This window comes from Macrobrachium nipponense, chromosome 9 (genome assembly GCF_015104395.2).
Source record: "Macrobrachium nipponense isolate FS-2020 chromosome 9, ASM1510439v2, whole genome shotgun sequence".
In the NCBI taxonomy this organism is placed as follows: Eukaryota; Metazoa; Arthropoda; class Malacostraca; order Decapoda; family Palaemonidae; genus Macrobrachium; species Macrobrachium nipponense.
Genome location: NC_061110.1, coordinates 87,867,807 through 87,894,940, shown reverse-complemented (window position 1 = coordinate 87,894,940; position 27,134 = coordinate 87,867,807). Strand labels below are relative to the sequence as shown.

The 27,134-nt window shown below is 48.6% G+C and overlaps 1 protein-coding gene across 1 annotated transcript in view; it reads right to left on the bottom strand.

The window, feature by feature from the left end:
* Positions 1-569: 569 nt before the first annotated feature.
* LOC135217980 (tubulin polyglutamylase TTLL5-like) overlaps positions 570-27,134 on the bottom strand; it is a 66,644-nt gene continuing 40,079 nt past the window's right edge. The window contains 4 exon segments of the mRNA XM_064254106.1: positions 570-7,167; positions 7,469-7,686; positions 8,108-8,276; positions 15,982-16,792. Of these exon segments, the coding sequence (XP_064110176.1) occupies positions 6,929-7,167; positions 7,469-7,686; positions 8,108-8,276; positions 15,982-16,792 (1,437 nt within the window). The 3' untranslated portion in view covers positions 570-6,928.

Genomic DNA, 27,134 nt, shown 5'->3' with positions numbered 1-27,134 from the left:
GCACAACTATCTTTGGCAAAGTTAGTAAAATTATCTAACATTAAGGCAGTTCTATAGGGAATTTATCATGCTATAAATTACAAGGATTTGTCATACGCTTTCTCAGGCCATGACGTTTAACTACTTACATTTATGTACAGTGCAGCATTCCGTAAAATGGAATGTGCTTATCATATACATTATATGATGTCTACATCTGATTACACATGCAGTTCGTAAGATAAACGAGAAGGGGAAAAGAATGACCAGGTAAGTATTCACATAAAAGGAAATATAAAAATTTTTACCATTCAGACACCCTTGTGCTATAATGATTGCAATATATAATAACTATAGGCTCAAGTATTAATTTTGCTAACAATATAATACAAAAACAAAAATAACATTCATGCATGATTAAGAAAATGGCAACTATATTTTGAAATGTCAGGTTCATCCTGATAAAACACTTGAACTCATATGAACTTCATTACCTGTAGTATATGATTCACACTAAAAGAATATGTTACCTCGCTTGTGTAAACAGTTTCAAGTTCAAAGATCTATTCACTATTGAACCTGAATATTGATTTAGTGAGCACTGTTGTTACTTCTTGTGACCTTTTATTGCATTATTTCTTAGTAAGATTTTCTGATATTGCTTTCAGAATACAAGTGTATTTAGCTTCTCAAAATTAGCAACTGAAACCTAACCTTATTAATACTGTGTATAATGTTGCATTCAAGTGACATCAAAGCAATAAATACATTCCTTCCTTTGCTTCAATACCACTTATTTAATCATAACATGCAAATAATAAATATTAAGTACATTACACAGAATTTGTGAAGTACATACTATAAGTTCACAGAGGTACTCAACTCAGGTGACAAATAAGTTAAATTATCAAACATTTTCTTTACATTTTTTTATCTTTTGGCACAGGAGCAAAAAGTCTTCCTTTTAAAAAATCAAATTTAGCAATCAATATCACCGAGATATGGCTTGCTAATACCTTCAACTACACAGGACATAATCAACAATGAACCTGTAAGCAACTAAAGTGTGGGGACATTCAACTTCATAAATTCAGATTTATGAAGTAATAGACGACATAAAAATGTCAGTAGTACTACATAAATGTGCTTTCTTTTGAACGCATCTTTTAATAAATTACGTATATATAAAAAATTATAGGAGAAAACTTAAAGGATATCATGCATATTTGTTACATGTTGAATTTAGAACTTTATATTAAAACTTATTTTCCTTGTACATTTCTTGCATAGTCTCCTTTAATGCAGCAAGTTACTCCACCCATCAAACCTCTTTTCCCTACCATAACAGTTCGTAGCTGGTTTGCTTTCAAACATTTACCAATTGTTAAAAACCAGCTTGTCATTCCTTCTGGAGAAAAGCATCCCCTCACCAATATGTAGAAAAACTAATGTGAACAAATACAACCTGCATTCCTGTCTGACAGCACATTAACTGACAAATGATTTTCTCTACACCTCTTCTATCTATTATGATTTTACAGACTGATTCAAGGATATGATGGCTATAAAATTTATAAAATAATTTTCCTTCAGTGAGTAACCTTCCACAAATTTATCACCAAAAATTGTATGAAATTCCAGCAATAAGCTGATGAATTGGTCTAGTTTAATTTTTCTGCCCTTTCAGTAGCCTGTCAATTGACATGCTCTAAGAAAGAATAAGAATAATGACACTAAAACCATCACATTATGCAAAAGAGAAAAAAAAAACACATCAGCTCACAAAACTAACAAACAGATGCACCAGGCTTTTCAATTCAGGCAAAGCATAAAAATTTTGGGTACATTTTTAATTTAATACCACAACTCCAATGAGTGCCAAGTCCCATGGGAATGAATGTTAAAACATAAACAATAGATGGCGAATCTCTGTAGCAGTAAATTTGCAAGATTTTAGTATGATTTTTGTATTAAACATAGAGACTTAAAAGCACAGCATAAAAACTTCAATGTCAAGTTGTGGTGATACAATAAAACAGTACCAAAAATTTGGAATTCTGAAAGACAGCAATGTAAAAAATACAAGAAAAGGTCGTCATTTATAGTTAAAAGAACATAATGAAGATGCCTCAACCTTAGTGATTTTAAATTATAAAATAGAAGCTTACACACAAATGATACTACAATCTTATCTTCAGGTTCACCTCTTACAGCTGTGAACTCCTATGAAACAAAATTAATGAAACATATATGTACTACTGTATCTCACAAAAGAAAATATCAATCATTAACAAATGAATACAGTTAAGGTAATACAACCTGATTAAGGTGTATTGCTAGTAAAGAACTGTTGTCAGTCCTTGTACCAAAAGCACAAGATTTGTTCTTAAATGAGAAGTAAAATGGGACTTGATAAGTAAGTTGGAAGAAACCTATAGAGTTGTGGGCCAGTAGGATGCCTCACCAGACCCTTCCATAGTGGTAAAGTGCGCTGGAAAAGGGACACGTCGAAGTACTCTCAACAAAGGGTGTCACTTACCCACCATATACCATAGAAAAAAATAAAAACACTTGTATACGATGACGAGAAGGATGTCTCAGATAACGTTACACCTTTAAACCACTTTTTGGCAACATAAAAAAAACATAAATCTTTGAAAGTAAAAATTTCTAAGAGTAAAACCAAAAATTTCTTAAGAATAAAACTCAAAACAAGTTTAAGTCACATGGCCTTTGTTCCCTGAATGTGTTTATTAACACTTGAACAAAGTAAAATTAAGCCAAACCATTTAAAAACTAGAGATATTTCAATTGTTAAAATGTCATTCTTATATGACATGAATTCATTACAAGATGTTCAAAACTATCCAGTGTAAACTGAAATCAAAGGAAGCTTTGAAATAGCAAAATAAAATCTTATATGTACCTTCCAAAACAATTACACTTTCACTTGACTTTATAAGGCTAGAAAATGGTTCCTTTCATCAAAACATTACACAGGGAGCTTAATGAGACTGTACCCAAATACATATAACCAGACCGGATTCAAGTACAAACAACGTCCTTAAAGTTATGGTAAACATTGAGGTAATCTTGTTCATTAGATGCACATTACCACATTTGCAATAGCTAACACATCGTAAGTCACTAAAATGGCATGTAATTCGACAAAGCTCTTGTCATGCAGTGTGCTCACTTCCTTGATTAAACCTGATGTTATACCTTATTCACTCAATTATCTTTTGCCTTAAAAAACCGAGACCTATAAGACACTGCAACATGCTTTGGCGTCTGGTGTAAGAACAGGAATTTCAGCCAAGGAAAGCATGGAGCAGCAGAGGACTCAAACCTAGCAACAGCATTCAACCAACCACCTCTGGATTACGATTACTAAACAACCAATATAAAAAATCTTCTGCTTGGGTATTTTAAATTTTTAAACGGCCTACTCTCAGGAAACATCTGCACATATGTAATAGCAACTTGAAGGAATAAATGAATTTTAAATACAAAATTAAATGGATAAATAAAAGCTACATTCTTTCTTCCTTTTCATGCAGTGTAAAATGTTGAGCTAAATGATGCTTATATAACAGGATTTTCTACCAATCAATTTCATGGACTGTTCACGTTGTCTACACCTGCAAGAGGCACACGCAGAGAAGGCATGCTTCACCTTTGCTTAGTATTTAATCAAATATATTAACTGTATACAGAACCTTGCCTTTAAGTCAATATACCCCGAAGAGTAAAAATGAATTGGAAACCATAGCTGTGAAAACCTGAATTACTACCAAACATTTCACACACACCACCACTTCCCACTTCAACATATGACTAAGGCTATTCTGAAGGATTTGTTGTACAAAGAGTGAAAATTATATAAATAAATTACATAGCTAGGTTAAGAGGCAACGTGAATAACATAAAATGTTAAATTAAAAACTTTCATCTGGAACAGAACACATACTTCAAAGAACCATTAGTGCTTTCTACAATGTTCTGTAGAAGCCATGCAGTTGGGGGTACCTTTCTTTGAACAAAGGATCAAAAAGCAAATTATTTCAAACAGAAAAATTTAGTACTTGATAAAAGCAATCACTTGAGAAACAATGATTAATGGTAATGTAACAGTGACCCACCATTTCAAACTATTATGTAATTTAATTTTTTAATGCTGAAAAACATGACCAGTGTGAAACAGACTGACTGATAAAACAGTACCATAATTAAAATAGCCTACGATTCCTTAATCAGCTTTCATGTAGAGCATCATGTAAATTGAATGTGACAACAAAATTACATTCATGTTATAGAATAATTGTTAACATTGCAATTTTTAGGAGCTTTTCAAAGCAAAACACAGCTAAATTTTAAAATGCTTAATTAATTCGATATTTAATCTTGAGACACCATAACAGTCTACTATTGATAAGGATAGCAAATATGAATGTTCATTAACTTATGAAAGTTTAAAGGTTACTACTGAGTAGCAGAGGCTAGGGACACGCCATTACACTTGCGCACAATGTCTTAAGACCAAAGGGGCCCAGGCATGTAGGCCTGTATGCCCTATGTAGGCCGTGTGCCTGTAAAAATCTATCGAGGAACTGAACATGAGACCAACACAGTAAAAAGTTGTCAAGCAATACCACTGAGCTGCCACAGAACTAGATTAAAAAACTGAACAGTAATCATAATCTATAATAATGCAGTACATTCTCTTCCTGGTCATTAATAGTCATGTGAAGTTATTGTACATTCAAGCTTACCAACCTTCTGGCACCTTTAGATGTTTTATATTACTGTATTTATTTACATGGTATTTTAATCCCTAACCAACAAAAGATTTCTGATACATTATAAAAGAGATATATATAATATTAATAATAGTCTATTTACATGGCAAATCTATTACTCTGGAAACGAACCATCACCTAATGCTACAGTATCTTGCTTCAATTACACTTTGAAGTTCAACTTACCCAAATCATGCGTAACCAAATGTGAAGTTAAAACCATCTACATTCAATGTGTTTCAACCCTATACAATAGTGGCTATTTAAAACAAGCTTAGCACATTCCAAACAAACCATTTTTAAAGACTGACCTAAAGATATAAAAAATTTGGAAAAGATTAGAACGGAAGCATTTACTTTTTAAACTACTCTATTAACAGAGAGATCACTGCCATCAGGCTTAAATAAACTAAATAAATTCAAACAAAAAAAAGACAGTTTCGACATCAAACTTTCAGACAAAACCTCAAATTAAACGACAGCAATTACCACCATAAAGACGGAATGGAAACCTGCATTTCAAAGAGGAATGGAAGAAATAAACATTTAACCAGAATTAGGCAAACTAATAGAGATTAAGTGATACGACATAACTGGTAAGGTATCAGTTGTGATTCCAAAATAATGAAATTTTCCAATTGAACCTAACAAAAGTTACACCAGCTACCAAAAATATTTCCTACATGTTCGAGCATAAATCACAATATATAGGCCTATTTATTAGGAAAGACAATTCTTAAGTAAGGATTAATTCTTGTATAGCCTCATTCCTCTGCTCAGAGGAAAAATTATCCATCGGAAGAATAACACTGTTAGCATGTATGAATAAGGCAAAAATGTATATTCCAGAAATTGGACTAGAAAGAGTGAAAAAAATCACAAATTTTTAAAAATTTATATTTTTCCTAGGGAAAACGAACCATCACCTTTTAGGTATGCATATTCCTTTGCGCAAGCTGCAATCAGTCATTGAAACTTGGTAACGAGGTAGCTAATTGTTGATAGGTGGGTGAGTGTGGGGATGAGGAGGAAGAGGGAGAAGATACACTTTTGCATTTCTTCCAGTTACTCCATCCACAAGTCTTACTCTTTTCAGGATGCAGTGTAGCAGGAGTAAACCCTGTGTTTGACACAACTTGAATTTCCTCAAAAGCAAAACAACTGCTACATGAGGCTCAACAGCAAAAGCAGTAGCAAATGATGGATTGCTCAGAATATTGAATGGAAACAACTCCAGTAAAGCTACCCAAGAAGCACTGATAGGATATGACAAATCAAGAACACGGACTGCTCCTTCATTTGGGGAGAGCTTGGCATAAATACCCGAGTCAGCACTGTTGAACAGTGTGTGGTCTGGTTGCTTACCCTCACAAGTGTGACCCATGAACATAAAGCCGCCAAACACAAACACCCACCTACTTCATCCTTTACCATTCATTGTTTAATTTTCTTATCAAATAATGCTGGACTAAAAACAAAATACACTTTACTTAAAATAAAAAAAAGCTATAAGTTTCAGCCTATTGGTCAGTCAGAGCAAACAATATGTCTTAACTGAAGAAAAACCGAAGAAAAAGCTCTTGATGATTGCATGTGAGTGGATATATATTACTGTTACCAATTTCATCAAATGATGCCAACCTGTGTAGAGGAATACTTCTACATAAAGGGAGATGCTTTGCATTCCTATAGGAACAAATAACGAAGGCATCACCATGCATCTACACAGCCTAAAACCATTCTTCTGGTGTACAGATTAAGCAAGAAAATTTGCTGCCACTTATGCTCAAGTAAAACTACTTCAGATAGAGTTGGCAACAACAATCCACAATTGAACAAAGCTCCTTCACAACATTGTGTACCTAAAAACACGTTTTCTTTAAAGCTTTTCATTCGTGCTAATCTTAAACCTACGGATATAGCTGCAATTTTAAGTTCCTTAACTTAACTTAGACTGAATGAATTCATCTGGAATCGGGCTTTTATTAAAAGAGCATGCACACTTGAAAAAAAAAAAAAAAAATTGAAGAAATGTCATGATAAATTTTATTCAATGTCATAAAATACTCGACAAGTTTCAAATAAAGCTGTTGAATCTTAACGCAGATGAGAAATTTACAACAAAATTCCAGGGCTAAATGGTGCCACTTTCATGAAATGAATGAAGCGTGGGTTCCTTTTAGACTGGCCTTGAGGATATTGCCAAACAGACAACAAGTGGAGGCAGTTGTTGTAGCTGGGGTAGAAGACTGAGTGGTGCTGGTGTTTGTTGTTGGTGAGGAAAACGAAGAACTCTGCTTGCCATTGGTCTCTGGCTGTTGTGCTGGCTGTGAAGAAGTTTGAGCCTGTGGCTCTATTGTCACTGGATCTGTTTGCCGAGCCTGACTCCCTTCAATGAAAAAATAAAAAAATAGTAAATTAAATAAGACTCACTTTGCACTTTCAATCTGCCATTAACAATAATGCAAGTGCATGAACTTTTAATTTTTATTTACAAGAAACAATGCTGTCGGAGGGGCAAACTTAAAGAGATGTGCGAAGCAGACTGTAAGTGGTGTGACCATTGCTAAGTTAACCAGGGAGTCAATCATGACTGTTAACTTTTAACAGATCCTAAACAAAGGCATCTGGACTAATTTTACATCTACATAACTGAAAATTGAACAAAAACAAAATTCAAAATGACAAACCAGTTGAAGGTGACCGTCGACTTCTTCGAGGAGAGCCATGAGGCGATGCAGTTGGCGTCCGAGGACGTGAGGTTCCCGTTGCTGGATGGCCCGTGGTTGCAGATGTCCCAGCACCAGTTGCTCCACTATAGCGTGACTTTCGGTTCGTTTCTAAAAACACGCCAACAGAGTTGTGCATTCGTGTTTGCAAGGCCAAGATCTCTTCTAAATCACTCTCTCTGAAAAGACATACAGGTTCAACATCTCATTCCAACATACACTACACATTAAATCCTTTATCATAAGGAAGGAGTCCATTTCAGTTTTTTGGACTGAAAAGTCAACACAAACACCTATACAGTATTATTATAACAGTAAATTTACTAGCTATACTTCAACCCCAATTGGAAAAGCAAAATGTTTCAAGCCTGAAGGCTCCAATAAGTAAGCAGTCTAGTGACTTAGGCCAGGCAACTGCCAAGAAGGAAAAACAACAGGTTTGTAACTAATATGGATAATCACTTTAAAAATGCTGACCTAACCTACGAACCACACACTGTAATAGTATGAGGCCTGTAATGTGTTCATTACCAAAAATTTTTTAGCATCACATCTTGATACCAAAATAAAACATGCATGTCAAAACAACAGAAACCTTACCCAGCATTGGACATAAATGCTCGGTATAAATCCATCGTAATATGTTCATCTTTGTTAGGCTGTTGCTGCTGTCCCTGTGAGTCTTGCTGTTGCTGGTCTGTTTGTTCACCTGATTGTTTCTGTAAATCTGTTGAATCTAGGCTGGTGGACATCTTAGTGCCATCTCCCTCTGTAATGCATTGAGAATAAGTGGTGATCAATTTATTAAAAGAAATGACAATTTGTCCAAAATTGCATTTTTCCTAACTATACAAACCTGAGGTCCTTTTACAATAGGAAGGTACTAGCGGCAGCTGGATAGGTCGTAAGCTTTCGAACAAGGGGTTCGGTAGTTAACTGCTTGTCCGACAGGCGCGCGCGCGCGACTGGGAGGTAAACAAATCACTTTTGCTTTTGGCCCAAGCAAAAACTGCAGAGTGAGGGGTGGCATGAGGTGGGGCTATGTGTAAAAGGACCTCAAGGTTTGTATAGTTAGGAAAAATGCAATTTTGGACAAATTGTCATTTGTTCCGACACGGCATACAAACCTTCGGTCCTTTTACAATAGGAAGACTCACTTCTTGGTGGGAGGAATCTGAGTCTTTTGTGAACAGACTGGTGTTCGCCCAACCTTGGAAGCCTCCCTGGTCGTAAGAGCGAGGGAGGGATCCAAGCCTCTGTCCGATTGATCGGGGTGTGCACCGCAGGATCAATGGTCAGACCTCTGGGACCGAGTACTAAAGAGGGAGGCAAGCGTATCTCTTCGTACCAGCAATGTAAGAACTTGTTCCTGTACAGGAGCAAATATAAAGTCATGGGTTTGACTCTTGTAGGCATCCACTTCCCCCCCTTGTAGGAGGAAGTGGTGGATATTCTGCTCCTATCCCTAGTGAAAGGGATAGGATGGGGCTCTGTCATATAGCTCACCTGCATCTCGTCCTCATCCAGCGTAGTGACGACCGTGGCCCTCTGCCCACAGGTAGAGGAGGAGGAAAAGACGGGAAGAGGGAGCCAGTCACTCACTCATTCACACATCCATCCACACAGTCACACCAGGACTCGATGCTGTTTCAGCCTGCGAGGGTCTGGGTTAGCTACACAACTTGTTGAGCAGCCACCACGGGTCCCAAGGAAAAGGTATCCAAGGACCTGTGGGCAATATCCCGAAGGTAGAAGGACGTAAAGGTAGTCTGGTTAGACCAGACCCCTGCCTTCAGGACCTGCGCCACGGAGAAGTTCTTACGAAACGCCAACGAGGGGCCAATACTTCTGACTTCGTGAGCTCTCGGACGGGACGTACGGATGTCGTCACTACCATCAGCCTCATACGCCCTCCTGATGACCTCACGCAGCCAGAATGAAAGAGTGTTCTTGGATACTTCTTTCTTGGTTACCCCGGTGCTAACGAAGAGGCGTCGACACTCAGGCCTGAGGTGTCGAGTTTCTTCAGATAGCGCCGTAGCGCCCTCACAGGACAAAGCAGCATCTCATCCGCATCATTATCGGTGAAGTCCATTAGGGAGGGAATCGTGAAGGACTCGAACCTGTCGTCAGGATCGACGGTTTCTGAGTCTTCGCAACGAAGTTCGGGACGAAATTGAGCGTCACAGATCCCCATCCCCTGGAATGTCGTACATCATAGGAAAGACCATGAAGTTCCCCTACTCTCTTCGCCGATGCCAGGGCCAGCAAGAAGAGGGTCTTGAGGGTCAGATCCCTGTCTGACGACTCTCGGAGTGGCTCGAACGGCGTTCGAGTCAAACTCCTAAGGACGAGAGTCACATCCCACGCAGGGGGCTGAGTTCCCTGGGTGGGCAAGACCTTTCGAAGCTCCTCATAAGCAAGGAGATCTCGAACGAGTTCGAGATGTCCAATCCCCTCAGTTTCAGGACGAGCGCCAAGGCGGCTCTGTATCCTTTGACTGTGGGGACTGAGAGGAGCTTCTCTCGGCGAAGAAAAACGAGGAAATCCGCTACCTGCTGAAGAGTGGCTCTGAGAGGAGATAGACCCCGTCTACGACACCAACCACAGAAGACGGCCCACTTCCCCTGGTACACAGCTGCAGAGGACTGACGGACGTTTCCAGCCATCTCTGTTGCTGCGCTACAAGAAAAGCCTCTCGTTCGCAAGAGATGGTGGATAACAGCCAGCCGTGAAGACGTAGGGACTGGACTGCTCGGTGGTACCGCTCGACGTGTGGCTGGGCGAGAAGGTTGTGCCAAGGGGGAATCTCTCTCGGTTCTCCTGCGAGAAGAGCCAGCAGGTCCGGATACCAAATGGCCTGTGGCCATTTGGGAGCCACCAGGATCATTCTGAGATTCGGGGTGACCAGTGCTCGACTGATCACCTTGCGAATCAGGCTGAACGGGGGAAAGGCATAGACGAAGAGGTGTCCCACGGGTGTTGAAGAGCGTCTCTGCAGCTGCCCATGGGTCCGGCACGGCCGAGAAGAACACCTGGAGCTTCCTGTTGTGCCGAGTGGCGAACAGATCCACGACTGGTCGCCCCCACAGGTCGAAGAGCCTTTCCGCCACGTCCTGGTGTAGAGACCATTCGGTCCCTATCACCTGATCCCGACGGCTGAGCGTGTCTGCTACTACATTCCTCTTCCCTGGAATGTAGCGTGCCGACAGCTCTATTGAGTGTCCTCGGCCCACTCGTGCACTGCCGAGTCAACTGGTACAACGGGAGAGACACTAGGCCCCCGTTTGTTGACGTAGGCCACTACCGTGGTGTTGTCGCACATCAACACCACTGAGTGTCCCATCAAGCGGTCCTGGAACTCTTGGAGAGCGAGGAACGCTGCCTTGAGTTCCAGTACATTGATGTGAAGGTGCTTGTCGTTCTCGTCCCACACTCCTGAAGTCAGCAACTCCTCCAGGTGTGCGCCCCATCCCTCGGTCGATGCGTCTGAGAACAGCTGCATGTCCGGGGGGGGAGTGCGCAGAGGCACTCCTCTTTAGAGTTCCTGTCGTCCAGCCACCAGGCTAGGTCCTGCCTCACCTCCGGTGTCAGTGACACTGGAAAGCTTGGGGGATCCGTCGCCTGTGACCAACTCTCCTTTAGTCTCCACTGAAGAGACCGCAGGTGAAGACGCCCGTGAGGGACTAACTTCTCGAGTGACGACAGGTGTCCGATCACGACTTGCCATCGCTGAGCTACCTGTTCCTGCCGAGACAGGAACTGGTTGGCTGCCTCCCTGAATCTGCTGATCCGCGAGTCTGCGGGGAAGACTCGCCCTGCTACCGTGTCGATCAGCATACCCAGGTACTTCATCCTCTGCTTGGGCTCGAGATCGGACTTTTCGAAGTTCACAACGATCCCCAGATCGCGACAGAACTCGAGCAGTCGATCCCCTGTCCCTGTAGCAACTGCGAGCGGGAGCTCGCCAGGACTAACCAATCGTCGAGATACCTCATCAGACGTATCCCGTGCGAATGGGCCCAAGCAGGACACCAGAGTGAACACTCGCGTGAACACCTGTGGGGCGGTTGAGAGACCGAAGCAAAGTGCCCTGAACTGGTACACCGTTCCGTCGAGGATGAAGCGGAGGTACTTTCTGGAGGACTGATGAATGGGTATTTGGAAATACGCATCCTTCAAGTCCACCGAAAGCATGAAATCGTTCTCCCTGATGGAGTCGAGGCACTGAGCGTGCCGTCTCCATCGTGAACCCGGGTCTGGCGAACAAACCGGTTCAGAGGAGAGAGATCTATCACCGGGCGCCAGCCCCCTCCCGTAGACTTTTCCACCAGGAAGAGTCGACTGTAAAAGCCCGGTGACTGATCCGTGACGATTTCTACAGCTCTCTTGCTCAGCATGGTCTTGATCTCCTGTCTCAATGCTACGTCCTTCGATGACCCTGGAACGTACGACTGCTGTTGGACCGGGTTGGAGGTGAGGGGTGGCCGAGATTCGAAGGGTAATAGATATCCCTCCCGAAGGACATCTACAATCCAGGTCTCGGCGCCGTAGCGCTGCCAAGTTGCCCAATGGCTGGCCAGGCACCCCCCCACTTCCGGCAGCAGGTGAGGGGGAACGCCGTCCCTAGCGTTTCCCCCCTTTCTTCGACTTCTTCCCAGAGCCTCCACGGGAGGAGGAGGGCTGGGAGGAGGGCTGGTTACGGCTCCCCTTGTAGAAGTCGAAGAAGACAGAGTCTTTCCCCTGGGGCTTCGACGCAGTACCGTCTTAGCCACCGAGGAAGCGCTAGCCGAGCTCTTAGACTTGGCCGCAGTCCGAGGCTGCCAGAAGCCTTCGAGACTGCCTGGTGAACCTGAACAGACGGTCACTGTCGGCAGTGCGCCGTCTGTCACCGCAGCGTCCACCATCTCTCCTGGGAAGAGAGATGTGGAACTCCGTAAAGGTCCGTTGCGAAGTCCCAACGCCGCTTCACGCCCGGCCGCCCTGGAAACCCGAGTAAGGACAGCGTCCCTTCGTCGGAGAACCAGGTTGGCCCACAGGTTCACCGTCTGGTGGGCAAGGAAGGAGATGGCTCTTCCTCCAGACTGGCAAAGTCTCCTAAAGGCCGAGTCATCTTCGGGAGAAATTCCCCCGGAGTTGGCTGCGACCTTAGATACTGTGAGGGACCACAGATCTAGCCAGGAGACGGCCTGGAAAGCTGCCATGGCAGTAGATTCCAGGCCGAGTGCCTCTTGCTGCGAGAACCATAGGTTCTCGGACAGGTAGCTGCTGCAGAGACACACCCGGAGTCAGCCTGGCTAACTCCGGGTTCACCTGTTTGGGCGGCATCGGGTCCTCGGATGGCACGTAAAAACGCCGCTGTCGCAGCAGAGGAGGTGGAAGCAGCTTGCTCGACCTGCCAGACTTGAGAGAACCGTCTTGTTCCGGAGACAAGCGATTCTACCTGGTCCAGCACTGAGTCTGCAAGCTCGGAACGCGGCAAACCCACCGTCGGTCTGGGTTCCCTCTTCGGGCCCCCAGAACGACTCGAGCCGGGACGTGGGCTCGGATGGTGGGAGCGGCGATCCTTCCGCGAGGTCGTTGTGCTGACGAATCAGCGTAATAACCTCGGCAAAGTTCCTCTGGATCTCAGGAGTGACTGCGTCCTGCGGAGTCGGACCATCCAGTCCCTCAAACAGGAGCATCTCCCGAGACCCTCCTCCCTCGAGGGGAGGAACAGCGTCAGACCCCTCTCGGTCTCCTCAACCACCTGTGCGTACGACCTGGCTGGTCCGAGAACCGTGCCTGGTACGTATGACGATGTGGTGGGATCCTGAGGGGCGCACCCCTCACGATCACTCCTCAATACCTCGCCCCTCCCGGTGTAACCCGAGGAGGTTGAAGTATGGGAGAGGCAGACCTGACGCTCCCTCCTCGCTCGCTGGCAGAACCAGTGGGCTTGGAAGACTGCAGGCGATCGTCAAACCGCGTGACGATCGAGCTGCAGACCTAGTCGAGCCGTCTCGCTGTGGAGAACGGCTGGACCGAGAACAGCGGCCCCGGTCTCGTGTGTCAGAGGAGCTGGTGCTGGTCGCAGTACCCGATCGCTCTCTGTGAGAGTGACGGTCAGGCGACCGGCGAGCTCCACTGTCACGGTGAGACCGGTGCGTATCCTCACGGCGCGTCACGTCGCTGGTGCCAGCCGTGGCTGGTGCCGGCGAACGGGGGGACCTCTTCCCAGCCTCAGCCCGTGGCCGGTCATGACCGTCACGTTCCGCCTCCCGGGTGGCCAGCTGCTCGCCGCGAGAGCGAGAGCTGGTCCTGGTGAGAGTCGCGTGAGCGGCTGTCACCAGTCTTCCGCTCCGTGCCGTGAACCTGACGCTGAGCTGGCTCAGAGGTCTGGTTCCTAGCTGCACGGTCGCTGTTTAGGCGACCGTACACTCGGTACCTCTCGCGAACGACCGAGCCGAGACGGATCCTGCTGCCGTGGCCGAACCACTAACAGCAGGTGAGGAAGTGCCGGTGTTAGCCGGCACTCCTCTGGTCCCCGTAGTCTTCTTCCTTGCGAAGAAGAGACGGTCCTGCCCCGAAGGAGCAGGGTGACCAGCGGAAGAACCCCCCGTCTCACCAGAGCGAGACGGGCCCTTAGAAGTTCCCGAAGGAGACTTCTTAGGGGGGGGGGGAGGCGACCTTCTTCTTCTTAGGCGGGGGGGAGCCTTAGAAGAAGAAGGGGAAGAGGCGGCAGACGACGACGACGACGAAGAAGACGATGAAGACGACGACGACACCTTCCTCCTCTTCTTCTTCTTCTTCGTCAACCTCCTCAGGACCGATGTCAGATCTGTCATCCAGAGCGGAGCCGGGGCTGCTGTTGCCGAAGCAACAGGGCCCGGACGCACCTGTCCGAACAGATCAGCATCGGGAGCAGCGGAGCCAGGAACAGGAACAACGTCAGCAGGTGCAGGCATCACAGGAACAGCAGTAGAGACGGCAGGAGCAGGTACAGGAACGGCAGCAGTGGTCATCAACGTCACGTCCGTGAACAGCGGCTGGGCAGGTACGGCAGGTACGGCAGGCTGTGCAGGCGGTCCAGTTGGACGGACCAGCGGCACAGACATCCTTGGTACTGGTGGGAGGTCCAGGGGCGAGCTCTTCGGGCACACGAAGTCCGGTCGCGGCAGCACGGCAAACCCAGGTGGCGGCATCACACTCCCCCGTGGTACGGCGACTGGCCCCTGCACCGATGTAGTTGGTGTTACAGAGACCGCGTGCGGGGTGTACACCAGGTGAGGAGGTGAAGCGTAGCCAGGTGTTGTAAGGGTCGTGGTGGTGGTCGTAAACCGTCGCATGCGTGGACCGCCACGGAGCCAGCGAGATGGTAGAGCAGCCCCTGGACACTCGGCACTCCCTGCAGCCCCAACGATGCCCACACCTGTCCGAGGTCGTCCTTCGCGGCAACCGCACCTGAGAAGCAAAAGTCGGGTGATTAGCAGGATCCTCTAACCCTCGCTCGCGCGAAGAAACGAACAGGATAGAGGGAACCCAGAGTACAACTCGACGTCAGGGTATCTAGCGCCCTCCTCCACACTCGACAAGTCGGGTGAGGAGAAGGACCTAGAAACCCCCCCCGAAGGGGAAGGCGCCAAACGTGGAAGCTGAGCGGGCGGCAGGAAAGAAGACGAAGTGTCCGTAACCAAAGGAGTCGCGGGGAGAGCTTTCCGACGACTCCTTTGCAGGCCTTCGCTTCTTTCCCTGCCCTCCATACAAAGTCCACTGCGCTCCGGACCAATTATTCACCCACTTCACAGGGCTCGGCTCGGGTGCATTCGCGCCCCCGACACCGAGCGCACAAAATATGTGGGTCAATTTCCGGGAATGAGCGGAACTTTCCGCATTTACGCCCTTCGGTACCGGGCATAGTCCTCCGTGGGGTAGCGAGGCGAGGAGATTCCATGATTGACCAATAAATCACAATTAAATGAATAAAGAGAAATGATTGTACTTACAATGATTCTTTCATACACAAACACAACCATATACTAAGGAAAGCAAAACGACGAGAAGCGGGCAGAGCGCGTCGAACACACACGTCTACTCGCTGTGAGGCCGAAAGCAAAAGTGGTTTGTTTACCTCCCAGTCGCGCGCGCGCGCCTGTCGGACAAGCAGTTAACTACCGAACCCCTTGTTCGAAAGCTTACGACCTATCCAGCTGCCGCTAGTACCTTCCTATTGTAAAAGGACCGAAGGTTTGTATGCCGTGTCGGAACAAAATGAACTTTAAATCTGGAAAACTTGCATGACAAATGCCTGAAATTAAAAGAACAACAATACATTTCTAGTCTGCTTAAAACTATAAAATAAACATGTTTCCAATTACATAATTTTCATTTTATGAAGAATTGAAAAAATGATCTGATTATATGAAATTTAGCTAAATTTTTCATAACCCACTAAAGAACAGACATTCAAATAATAATAAATCATTTCAACTTGCCTATTATAGGTCCTGAAGCATCTCCATCTGATTTAAGCCTCCTTACTCTGGGTGGTAAAGTAGAGATTTCCACTGCAACATCAGTTACAGAATTTAGTGATGTTATAGAGGGGGTTTTGGAGGGTGGTTGGAAATTTATTGAAGTAGTGGAACCCATTGCTGAAACTGAAGGTGGGCTATTGATGGACGTTAATGAGGGCGAAAAAGCTATAATGGGAGGGCTATTAATAGATGTGTAAGACCCAGACATACAAGTAGATGGTGGACTACTGATCGACAGATTTGAACTGTAGCGTCGAGCAGTTGGCGGACTGACTGATGTCTTTGACCCATTCATCAATGAACAGCTGCTCACTGAAACTGATAAATGGGATTTGGCTATCAGGGGACTACTGCTGACAGATGCAAATGATTTGGATTTCTTTACTGACGACATAGCAGACTTAAAAGTCACACTGTCTGAAGTTGAAGCTTCGGCTTCACTCTCCTGATTTGCAGCTGAATGACCACAACTTGTTGTGGAAGCTTGATTATTGATGGATGTCGTTGAGGCACTCATTGATGATGAACAGGTGGGTGGAGAATTAATGGACAAAGTGGATGTAGATGGAGGAGATGATACGTGTGGCGTGGATGGCTCGGAAGATGTGGCTACAGAAGTGGGGCACTGAGATGACAAAGAGGAGCAGGAAGCTGATGTGCCTTGGTCCAAGTAAATGTGTGTCTCCTTTGTGTAGGCCTGAATAAAATCTCCCAGTTGCTTTGAGATAACGACAGCACGGGCCTCTGATGGTAAGGTTTTACTTGGGTTCTGGAAGTAAAAAGAGATTTTCAGTGCCACATGACACGTACAGAACACAGAATAGAAACTTATGCAATAAACCACTAATTCCATAAGTTCCAACAGGTAAGTTTTTCCGCCTCAGATGATATTTGAATAATGAACTATTGGGCACTTTTAGAAAAGCCCTTATGCTTTACATAACTATAATTTACTTATTCAATATAGCATGTTATTGTACACAGTAATCTAGCCAGACAACCAAGTTAAAATTATCAAAATTATCAGCTACTGAATGAAAGGTACAAGGGATCACACACCTGCTAAAACAGATTTGTCTTGAAACTTTAATTACTTAAGACTTAAAAATACTACAACACCAAAAAAATAAAAAAATTTGTTTATTTTGAAATGACAATTTGTCCAAAATTGCATTTTTCCTAACTATACAAACCTGAGGTCCTTTTACAATAGGAAGTACTAGCGGCAGCTGGATAGGTCGTAAGCTTTCGAACAAGGGGTTCGGTAGTTAACTGCTTGTCAGACAGGCCTGCGCTAGCGCGCGACTGGGTAGGTAAACAAATCACTTTTGCTTTTGGCCCAAGCAAAAACTGCAGAGTGAGGGGTGGCATGAGGTGGGGCTATGTGTAAAAGGACCTCAGGTTTGTATAGTTAGGAAAAATGCAATTTTGGACAAATTGTCATTTGTTCCGACACGGCATACAAACCTTCGGTCCTTTTACAATAGGAAGACTCACTTCTTGGTGGGTGGAATCTGAGTCTTTTGTGAACAGACTGGTGTTCGCCCAACCTTGGAAGCCTCCCTGGTCGTAGAGCGAGGGAGGGATCCAAGCCTCTGTCCGATTGATCGGGGTGTGCACCGCAGGATCATGGTCAGACCTCTGGACCGATACTAAGAGAGAGGCAAGCGTATCTCTTCGTACCAGCAATGTAAGAACTTGTTCCTGTACAGGAGCAAAGATAAAGTCATGGTTTTGACTCTTGTAGGCATCCACTTCCCCCCCTTGTAGAAGAAGTGGTGGATATTCTGCTCCATCCCGTAGATAGGAGGGATAGGATGGGCCTCTGTCATATAGCTCACCGGCATCTCGTCCTTATCCAGCAGGGTAATGACCGTATCCCTCTACCCACAGGTAGAGGGGTAGAAAAAGATAGAAAGAGAAGCCAGTCACTTTCTCATTCACTATCTATTCATACAGTCACACCAGGACTCGATGCTGTTCAGCCTGCTAGGGTCTGGGTTAGCTAGACGACGTGTTGAGCAGCCACCACTGGTCCTAAGGAAACCGATCCAAGGACCTATGGGCAATATCCAAGAGGTATAAGGAAGGTGCCGGTAGTCTGGTTGTACCAGACCCCTGCCTTCCATACCTGCGCCACGGAGAAGTTCTTACGAAACGCCAACGAGGGGCCAATACTTCTGACTTCGTGAGCTCTCGGACGGGACGTACGGATGTCGTCACTACCATCAGCCTCATAGCGCCCTCCTGAAGACCTCACGCAGCCAGGACGAAAGAGTGTTCTTGATACTTCTTTCTTGGTGACCCCGTTGCTAACGAAGAGGCGTCGACACTCAGGCCCGAGGTGTCGAGTTCTCTTCAGATAGCGCCGTAGCGTCCTCCCAGGACAAAGCAGCATCTCATCCACATCACTATCTGCATGAAGTTCCCGTACTCTCTTCGCCGATGCCAGGTCCAGCAAGAAGAGGGTCTTTGTGAGTTCCCTGGGTTGGCAAGACCTTTGAGGCTGCTCTTAAGCAAGGAGATCTCGAACGAGTTCGAGATGTCCAATCCCGTCAATTTCAGGACGAGCGTCAAGGCGGCTCTGTATCCTTTGATTGTGGGAACTTAGAGGAGCTTCCTCGGCGAAGAAAACGAGGAAAACCGCTACCTGCTGAAGAGTGGCTCTGAGAGGAGATAGGCCCCGTCTACGACACCACACAGAAGACGGCCGAATTCCCCTGGTACACAGCTGCAGAGGACTGACGGACGTTCCAGCCATTTCTGTTGCTGCGCTACGAAAAAAGCTTCTCGTTCGCAAGAGATGGTGGATAACAGCCAGCCGTGACTGGACTGCTCGTGGTACCGCTCGACGTGTGGCTGGGCGAGAAGGTTTTGTGCCAATGGGGAATTTCTCTCGGTTCTCTTGCGAGAAGAGCCACAGCAGGTCCGGATACCAAATGGCCTGTGGCCATTTGGGAGCCATCAGGATCATCCTGAGATTCGGGATGACCAGTGCTCGACTGATCACCTTGCGAATCAGGCTGAACGGGGGAAAGGCATAGGCGAAGAGGTCGTCCCACGGGTGTTGAAGATCGTCCTCTGCAGCTGCCCATGGATCCGGCACAGCCGAGAAGAACACTGGAGCTTCCTGTTGTGCCGGATGGCGAACAGATCCTCGACTGGTCGCCGCACAGGTCGAGAGCCTTTCCGCCACGTCCTGGTGTAGGAGACCATTCGGTCCCTATCACCTGATCCCGACGGCTGAGCGTGTCTGCTACTACATTCCTTCCTGGAATGTAGCGTGCCGACAGCTCTATTGAGTGCGCCTCGGCCCACTCGTGCACCTGCCGAGTCAACTGATACAACGGGAGAGACACTAGGCCCCCCCTGTTTGTTGACGTAAGCCACCACCGTGGTGTTGACGTACATCACACCACTGAGTGTCCCATCAAGCGGTCCTGGAACTCTTGGAGAGCGAGGAACGCTGCCTTGAGTTTCAGTACATTGATGTGAAGGTGCTTGTCGTTCTCGTACCACACTCCTGAAGTCCGCAACTCTTCCAGGTGTGCGCCCCATCCCTCGGTCGATGCGTCTGAGAGCAGCTGCATGTCCCGGGGGGAGAGTGCGCAGAGGCACTCCTCTTAAGGGGTTTCCTGTCGTCCAGTCACCCGGCTAGGTCCTGCCTCACCTCCTGTGTCCGTGACAATGAAAGCGTGGGGGATCCGTTCGCCTGTGACCAACTCTCCTTCAGTCTCCCTGAAGAGACCGCAGGTGAAGACGCCCGTTAGGGACTGGCTTCCGAGTGACGACAGGTGTCCGATCACACTTGCCATCGCTGAGCTACCTGTTCCTGCCGAGACAGGAACTGGTTGGCTGCCTCCCTGAATCTGCTGATCCTCGAGTCTGCGGGAAGACGTCGCCCTGCTACCGTGTCGATCCGCATACCCAGGTACTTCATCCTCTGCTTGTGCTCGAGATCGGACTTTTCGAAGTTCAGAACGATCCCCAGATCGCGACAGAACTCGAGCAGTCGATCCCTGTCCTGTAGCAACTGCGAGCGGTAGCTCGCCAGGACTAACCAATCGTCGAGATACCCCATCAGACGTATCCCGTGCGAATGGGCCCAAGCAGACACCAGAGAAACACTCGCGTGAACACCTGTGGGGCGGTTGAAAGACCGAAGCAACGTGGCCTGAGCTGGATACACCGTCCCGTCGAGGATGAAGCGGAGGTACTTTCTGGAGGACTGATGAATGGGTATTTGTAAATACGCATCCTTCAAGTCCACTGAAAGCATGTAATCGTTCTCCCTGATAGAGTCGAGCACTGCGCGTGCCGTCTCCATCGTGAACCGGGTCTGGCGAACCAACCGGTTCAGGGGAGAGAGATCTATCACCGGGCGCCAGCCTCTCGTAGACTTTTCCACCAGGAAGAGTCGGCTGTAAAAGCACGGTGCTGATCCGTGCCGATTTCTACAGCTCTCTTGCTCAGCATGGTCTTGATATCCTGTCTCAATGCTACGTCCTTCGATGCCCCTGGAACGTACGCCTGCTGTGGACCGGGTTGGAGGTGAGGGGTGACCGAGATTCGAAGGTTTAATAGATCTCCCTCCCGAAGGACCATCTACAATCCAGGTCTCGGCGCCGTGGCGCTGCCAAGTTTGCCCAATGGCTGGCCAGGCACCCCCCACTTCCGGCAGCAGGTGAGGGGGAACGCCGTCCTTCCACTGTGAACGTCGTCTGGGTGGGGCTAATCGACACCTGACAGGAGAGGGCCGATACCGCTCCGACTCATTCCAGTCCTCGTCGAGGTCGAAACCTCAGGAGGACCGAAGGGGTATTTAAATACGGTGTCCGAAGACACGTAGAAACTCTGTCGCAGTAGAGGAGGTGAAGTAGCTTGTTCGACCGTCCAGACTGAGAGAGCCTTCTTGTCCGGAGACGAGGAGACTACTTGGTTCAACCCAGTCGGCAAGCTCCGATCGCGGCAGACCCACCGTCGATTTGGGTTCCCTCTCGGGCCCCAAAACGACTCGAGCCAAGACGTGGCTCTGCTGGTGGGAGCGGTGATCCTTCCCCGAGATCATTGGTGCTGACGAATCAGCGCCGTAACCCTCGACAAAGTCCCTCTGGATCTCGAAGTCACAGCATCTTGCAGAGTGGGACCGTTAGTCCCTTCGAACAAGAGCATTTCCGAGAACCTTCCTCCTAAGAAGGGGGAACAGCGACAGCCCTCTCGGTCTTCCCATCCACTTGCGCATACGTCCTGGCCGGTCCCAGAACCGTGCCTGGCGCAGTAGGGCGTTGTGGTGGGATCGTGAGGGGCGCATCACGATCACTCCTCAATACCTCGCTCCTCCCGGTGTAACCCGAGGAGGTTGAAGGTACGGGAGGCGGCAGACCTGACGCTCCCTCCTTGCTCGCTGGCAGCACCAGCAGGCTTTGAGGGCTGCAGGCGATCGTCAACCCGCGTGGCGATCGAGCTGCAGGCCTGGTCGAACCGTCTCTGTGGAGAACGGCTGGACTGAGCACAGCGGCCCCGATCTCAAGTATCAGAAGAGCTGGTGCTGGTTGCCGTACCCGGTCGCTTTCTGTGAGAGCGACGGTCAGGCGACCTGCAGGCTCCACTGTCACAGTGAGCCGTGCTTGTCCTCACGGCACGTCACGTCGCTGGTTCCAGCCGTGGCTGGCACCGGCGAACGGGAGGAGGACCTCTTCTCAGCCTCAGCCCGTGGTGGTCGTGGACCGTCACGTCCCCGGGCGGGAGTAGCCAGCTGTTCGCCGCGAGAGTGAGAGCTGGTCTGGTGAGAGTCGCATAACGTGGCTGTCACCAGTCATTTTTTCCGCCCGTGCCGTGAACCTGACGCTGAGCGGACTCAGAGGTCTGGTTCGTGGCTGCACGGTCGCTGTAGGCGACCGTACACTCGGTGGTACCAACGTCCCGCGAACGAGAGGCCGAGACGGACCCTGATGCAGTGGCCGAACCACTGACACCAGGCGAGGAAGTACCGGTTGTTAGCCGGTACCCCTCTGGTCCCCGTAGTCGTCTTCCTTGCGGAAGAAGAGACGGGCCCCGCTCCCTCGAATGGAGCAGGAGGACCAGCGGAAGGACCCTCCCGTCCCACCGAGGTGAGACGTGGTCCCGAGAAGCTCCCGAGGGAGACTTCTTAGGAGGGAGGAGGCAACCTTCTTCTTCCTCGGACGCTGTGAAGCCTTAGAAGTCGAAGGGGAAGAGGCAGGCAGGCCACGACGACGATGAAGAAGATGAAGACGACGACGACGAACACCTTCCTCCTCTTCTTCGTCAGCTTCCTCAGGACAAGACGTAAGATCGCTTCCAGGGCGGAGCCGGGGCTGCTGTAGCCGAAGCCACAGGGCCCGGACGCACCTGTACAGACAGACCAAAGTCTGGGTAGTACCACCACGAACAGGGACGACATCAGCAGGTATGGGCATCTCAGGAACAGCAGGCACAGCCAGCACAGCATCGGTAGGGACAGCCAGCGCAGCACGGCAGTGACAGCCAGCGCAGCAACGACAGGGGACAGCCAGCGCAGCAATGCATGGACAGTCAGCCCAGAATCGGCAGTACGGTGGCAGGTCAGCAACCGGTTAAACACAGGAAGTGGAGCAGCAGCCACAACATCCTGGTACTGGCGGCAGGTCCAGGGGCGGACTCTAGGGCGAGCGGAAGTGTGGTCGCTGCAGCGCGGCAACCACGAGCGGCGGCGGCACGCCCCCTCTCGGTACGGCGAACGGCACTTCACAGCGGCTGTAGGCAAGACTGTTACCACGTGAGGCGAGTACACCAGGTGAGGAGGGACGTCGTCACCTGGTTGCGTGGTCACCACTCCATGGGTGACCGCAGTAGGCCCAGACATAGAACCGCAGCCCCTGGACACTAGCACGCCCTGCAATTGGAAGGACGCCCATACCTCACCTAACCCGGTCCCACCCTCGTGGCAAGTAGCACCTGCGGAAATAACAGTAGTAGCGATTATGGGGGGAAGTCCCTCGCGCGGGGGGGTGTGAGCCCTCTCCGAACGAGTAGAAGACCCCTAATACAATTGTACATCGGGCACCGAGCGCCCCCCCGCCCCCGCGCTCGACGGGATCGGGCGAGGAGAAAGAACGCCGATAACCTCCCCCCAACCCCCCAAGGGGAAGGGCCATTGTGGGAGCTGAGCGGGGGGGGGTTCCTCGTTCCCCACCCCCGCACAGTACCCATGTACCCAACAACAATATAAGAGCCCGAGAGCAATCGTGCCCTCGGCCCGAATGCAAGGGCATAAGGATCAATTCCCTGACTGAGCGGAACTTGAACCAAATAAATATTGATTCAATCAATAATAAGGGATAAATGAAAATGCATCTTGCATACGATTTACTTCACAATGAATAAGGGCTCGGATCGAGCGCATTTGCGCCCTAGTACCGAGCGCAAGGGTGAAAGGATCAATTCCTTACCTTTATGGATCAAGGTTTCTGGAAAACCTTGATCCATAATGAATTGATGCAATCAAAAAATATATGAAAATGAAAAGACTACTGCGCTTGCGATTTCACTTCATACAAATAAAAAGGGGAAGGATCAATTCCCGGGAATAGCAGAAACATTGATCCCAGTAAACAATGCAATCTCAATAAAAAATGAAAATGAAAAAGAACTGCACTTGCGATTTCACTTCATTCAAAATAAAAAGGGGGAAGGATCAATTTCCGGGTAAGCTCGGAAACTGATCCAAAATGAGTATTGCTACAATCAAAATAATATATGAAAATGAAAAAGAATACTGTACTTGCGATTCCACTTCCATACTAAATAAGTTTCCGTGCCGAGCGCATTCGTTCGGCAACGGGCATACAGGTCAAAAAAATATAAATGAAAAGAGCACTTACTTACGATTTTCATCTACACATTTCCAACCCAATCTACGCTCGGAGCGAGTGCTCCCGCCCTCGGCACCGAGCATACCCAATACGAGGATCATTTCTGGGAAAATGAATTCCCGCACTTACGCCCTTCAGTCCCGGCACTCGGGTAATCGGAGGGCGTGGTGACACCAAGATCCTTAATTCACAAAGAATTGAATGAAATGATTGTACTTACAATTCAGTTTCACTAGATAATTAGAAAAAGAAAAACACAATCATGCGAAAGCAAACGACGATGAAGCGGGCAGAGAGCGATGATACACGTCCACACGCCAGCAGGCCGAAAGCAAAAGTGGTTTGTTTACCTCCCAGTCGCGCGCGCGCGCCTGTCGGACAAGCAGTTAACTACCGAACCCCTTGTTCGAAAGCTTACGACCTATCCAGCTGCCGCTAGTACCTTCCTATTGTAAAAGGACCGAAGGTTTGTATGCCGTGTCGGAACAAATGCAATTTTGGACAAATTGTCATTTGTTCCGACACGGCATACAAACCTTCGGTCCTTTTACAATAGGAAGACTCACTTCTTGGTGGGAGGAATCTGAGTCTTTTGTGAACAGACTGGTGTTCGCCCAACCTTGGAAGCCTCCCTGGTCGTAAGAGCGAGGGAGGGATCCAAGCCTCTGTCCGATTGATCGGGGTGTGCACCGCAGGATCAATGGTCAGACCTCTGGACCGAGTACTAAGAGAGAGGCAAGCGTATCTCTTCGTACCAGCAATGTAAGAACTTGTTCCTGTACAGGAGCAAATATAGTCATGGGTTTGACTCTTGTAGGCATCCACTTCCCCCCCCTTGTAGGAGGAAGTGGTGGATATTCTGCTCCTATCCCTAGTGAAAGGGATAGGATGGGGCTCTGTCATATAGCTCACCTGCATCTCGTCCTCATCCAGCGTAGTTGACGCCCGTGGCCCTCTGCCCACAGGTAGAGGAGGAGAAAAGGGACGGGAAGAGGGAGCCAGTCACTCACTCATTCACACATCCATCCACACAGTCACACAGGACTCGATGCTGTTTCAGCCTGCGAGGGTCTGGGTTAGCTACACAACTTGTTGAGCAGCCACCACGGGTCCCAAGGAAAAGGTATCCAAGGACCTGTGGGCAATATCCCGAAGGTAGAAGGACGTAAAGGTAGTCTGGTTAGACCAGACCCCTGCCTTCAGGACCTGCGCCACGGAGAAGTTCTTACGAAACGCCAACGAGGGGCCAATACTTCTGACTTCGTGAGCTCTCGGACGGGACGTACGGATGTCGTCACTACCATCAGCCTCATACGCCCTCCTCCCCCTGATGACCTCACGCAGCCAGAATGACAGAGTGTTCTTGGATACTTCTTTCTTGGTTACCCCGGTGCTAACGAAGAGGCTTCGACACTCAGGCCTGAGGTGTCGAGTTTTCTTCAGATAGCGCCGTAGCGCCCTCTCACAGACAAAGCAGCATCTCATCCGCATCATTATCGTGAAGTCCATTAGGAGGAATCGTGAATGACTCGAACCTGTCGTCAGGGATCAACGGTTTCTGAGTCTTCGCAACGAAGTTCGGGACGAAATCGAGCGTCACAGATCCCCATCCCCTGGAATGTCGTACATCATAGGAAAGACCATGAAGTTCCCTACTCTCTTCGCCGATGCCAGGGCCAGCAAGAAGAGGGTCTTGAGGGTCAGATCCCTGTCTGACGACTCTCGGAGTGGCTCGAACGGCGTTCGAGTCAAACTCCTAAGGACGAGAGTCACATCCCACGCAGGGGGCCCTGAGTTCCCTGGGTGGGCAGACCTTTCGAAGCTCCTCATAAGCAAGGAGATCTCGAACGAGTTCGAGATGTCCCAATCCCCTCAGTTTCAGGACGAGCCGCCAAGGCGGCTCTGTATCCTTTGACTGTGGGGACTGAGAGGAGCTTCTCTCGGCGAAGAAAAACGAGGAAATCCGCTACCTGCTGAAGAGTGGCTCTGAAGGAGGATATAGACCCCGTCTACGACACCAACCACAGAAGACGGCCCCTGCCCCCCCCACTTCCCATGGTACACAGCTGCAGAGGACTGACGGACGTTTCCAGCCATCTCTGTTGCTGCGCTACGAGAAAAGCCTCTCGTTCGCAAGAGATGGTGGATAACAGCCAGCCGTGAAGACGTAGGGACTGGACTGCTCGGTTGGTACCGCTCGACGTGTGGCTGGGCGAGAAGGTTGTGCCAAGGGGGAATCTCTCTCGGTTCTCCTGCGAGAAGAGCCAGCAGGTCTGGATACCAAATGGGCCTGTGGCCATTTGGGAGCCACCAGGATCATCCTGAGATTCGGGGTGACCAGTGCTCGACTGATCACCTTGCGAATCAGGCTGAACGGGGGAAAAGGCATAGACGAAGAGGTTGTCCCACGGGTGTGTTGAAGAGCGTCCTCTGCAGCTGCCCATGGGTCCGGCACTGGCCGAGAGGAACACCTGGAGCTTCCTGTTGTGCCGGGTGGCGAAGACGATCCACGACTGGTCGCCCCCACAGGTCGAAGAGCCTTTCCGCCACGTCCTGGTGTGAGACCATTCGGTCGGCCTATCACCTGATCCGACGGCAGGCTGAGCGTGTCTGCTACTACATTCCTCTTCCCTGGAATGTAGCGTGCCGACAGCTCTATTGAGTGTGCCTCGGCCCACTCGTGCACCTGCCGAGTCACTGGTACAACGTATAGACACTAGGCCCCCCTGTTTGTTGACGTAGGTCACTATACCGTGGTGTTGTCGCATCAACACCACTGAGTGTCCCATCAAGCGTTCCTGGAACTCTTGGAGAGCGAGGAACGCTGCCTTGAGTTCCAGTACTTGATGTGAAGTGCTTGTCGTTCTCGTCCCACACTCCTGAAGTCAGCAACTCCTCCAGGTGTGCGCCCCATCCCTCGGTCGATGCGTCTGAGAACAGCTGCATGTCCGGGGGGGGGAGTGCGCAGAGGCACTCCTCTTAAGAGGTTCCTGTCGTCCAGCCACCAGGCTAGGTCCTGCCCTCACCTCCGGTGTCAGTGACACCGGAAAGCTTGGGGATCCGTCGCCTGTGACCAACTCGCCTTTAGTCTCCACTGGAAGACCGCAGGTGAAGACGCCCGTGAGGGAGGGACTAACTTCTCGAGTGACGACAGGTGTCCGATCACGACTTGCCATCGCTGAGCTACCTGTTCCTGCCGAGACAGGAACTGGTTGGCTGCCTCCCTGAATCTGCTGATCC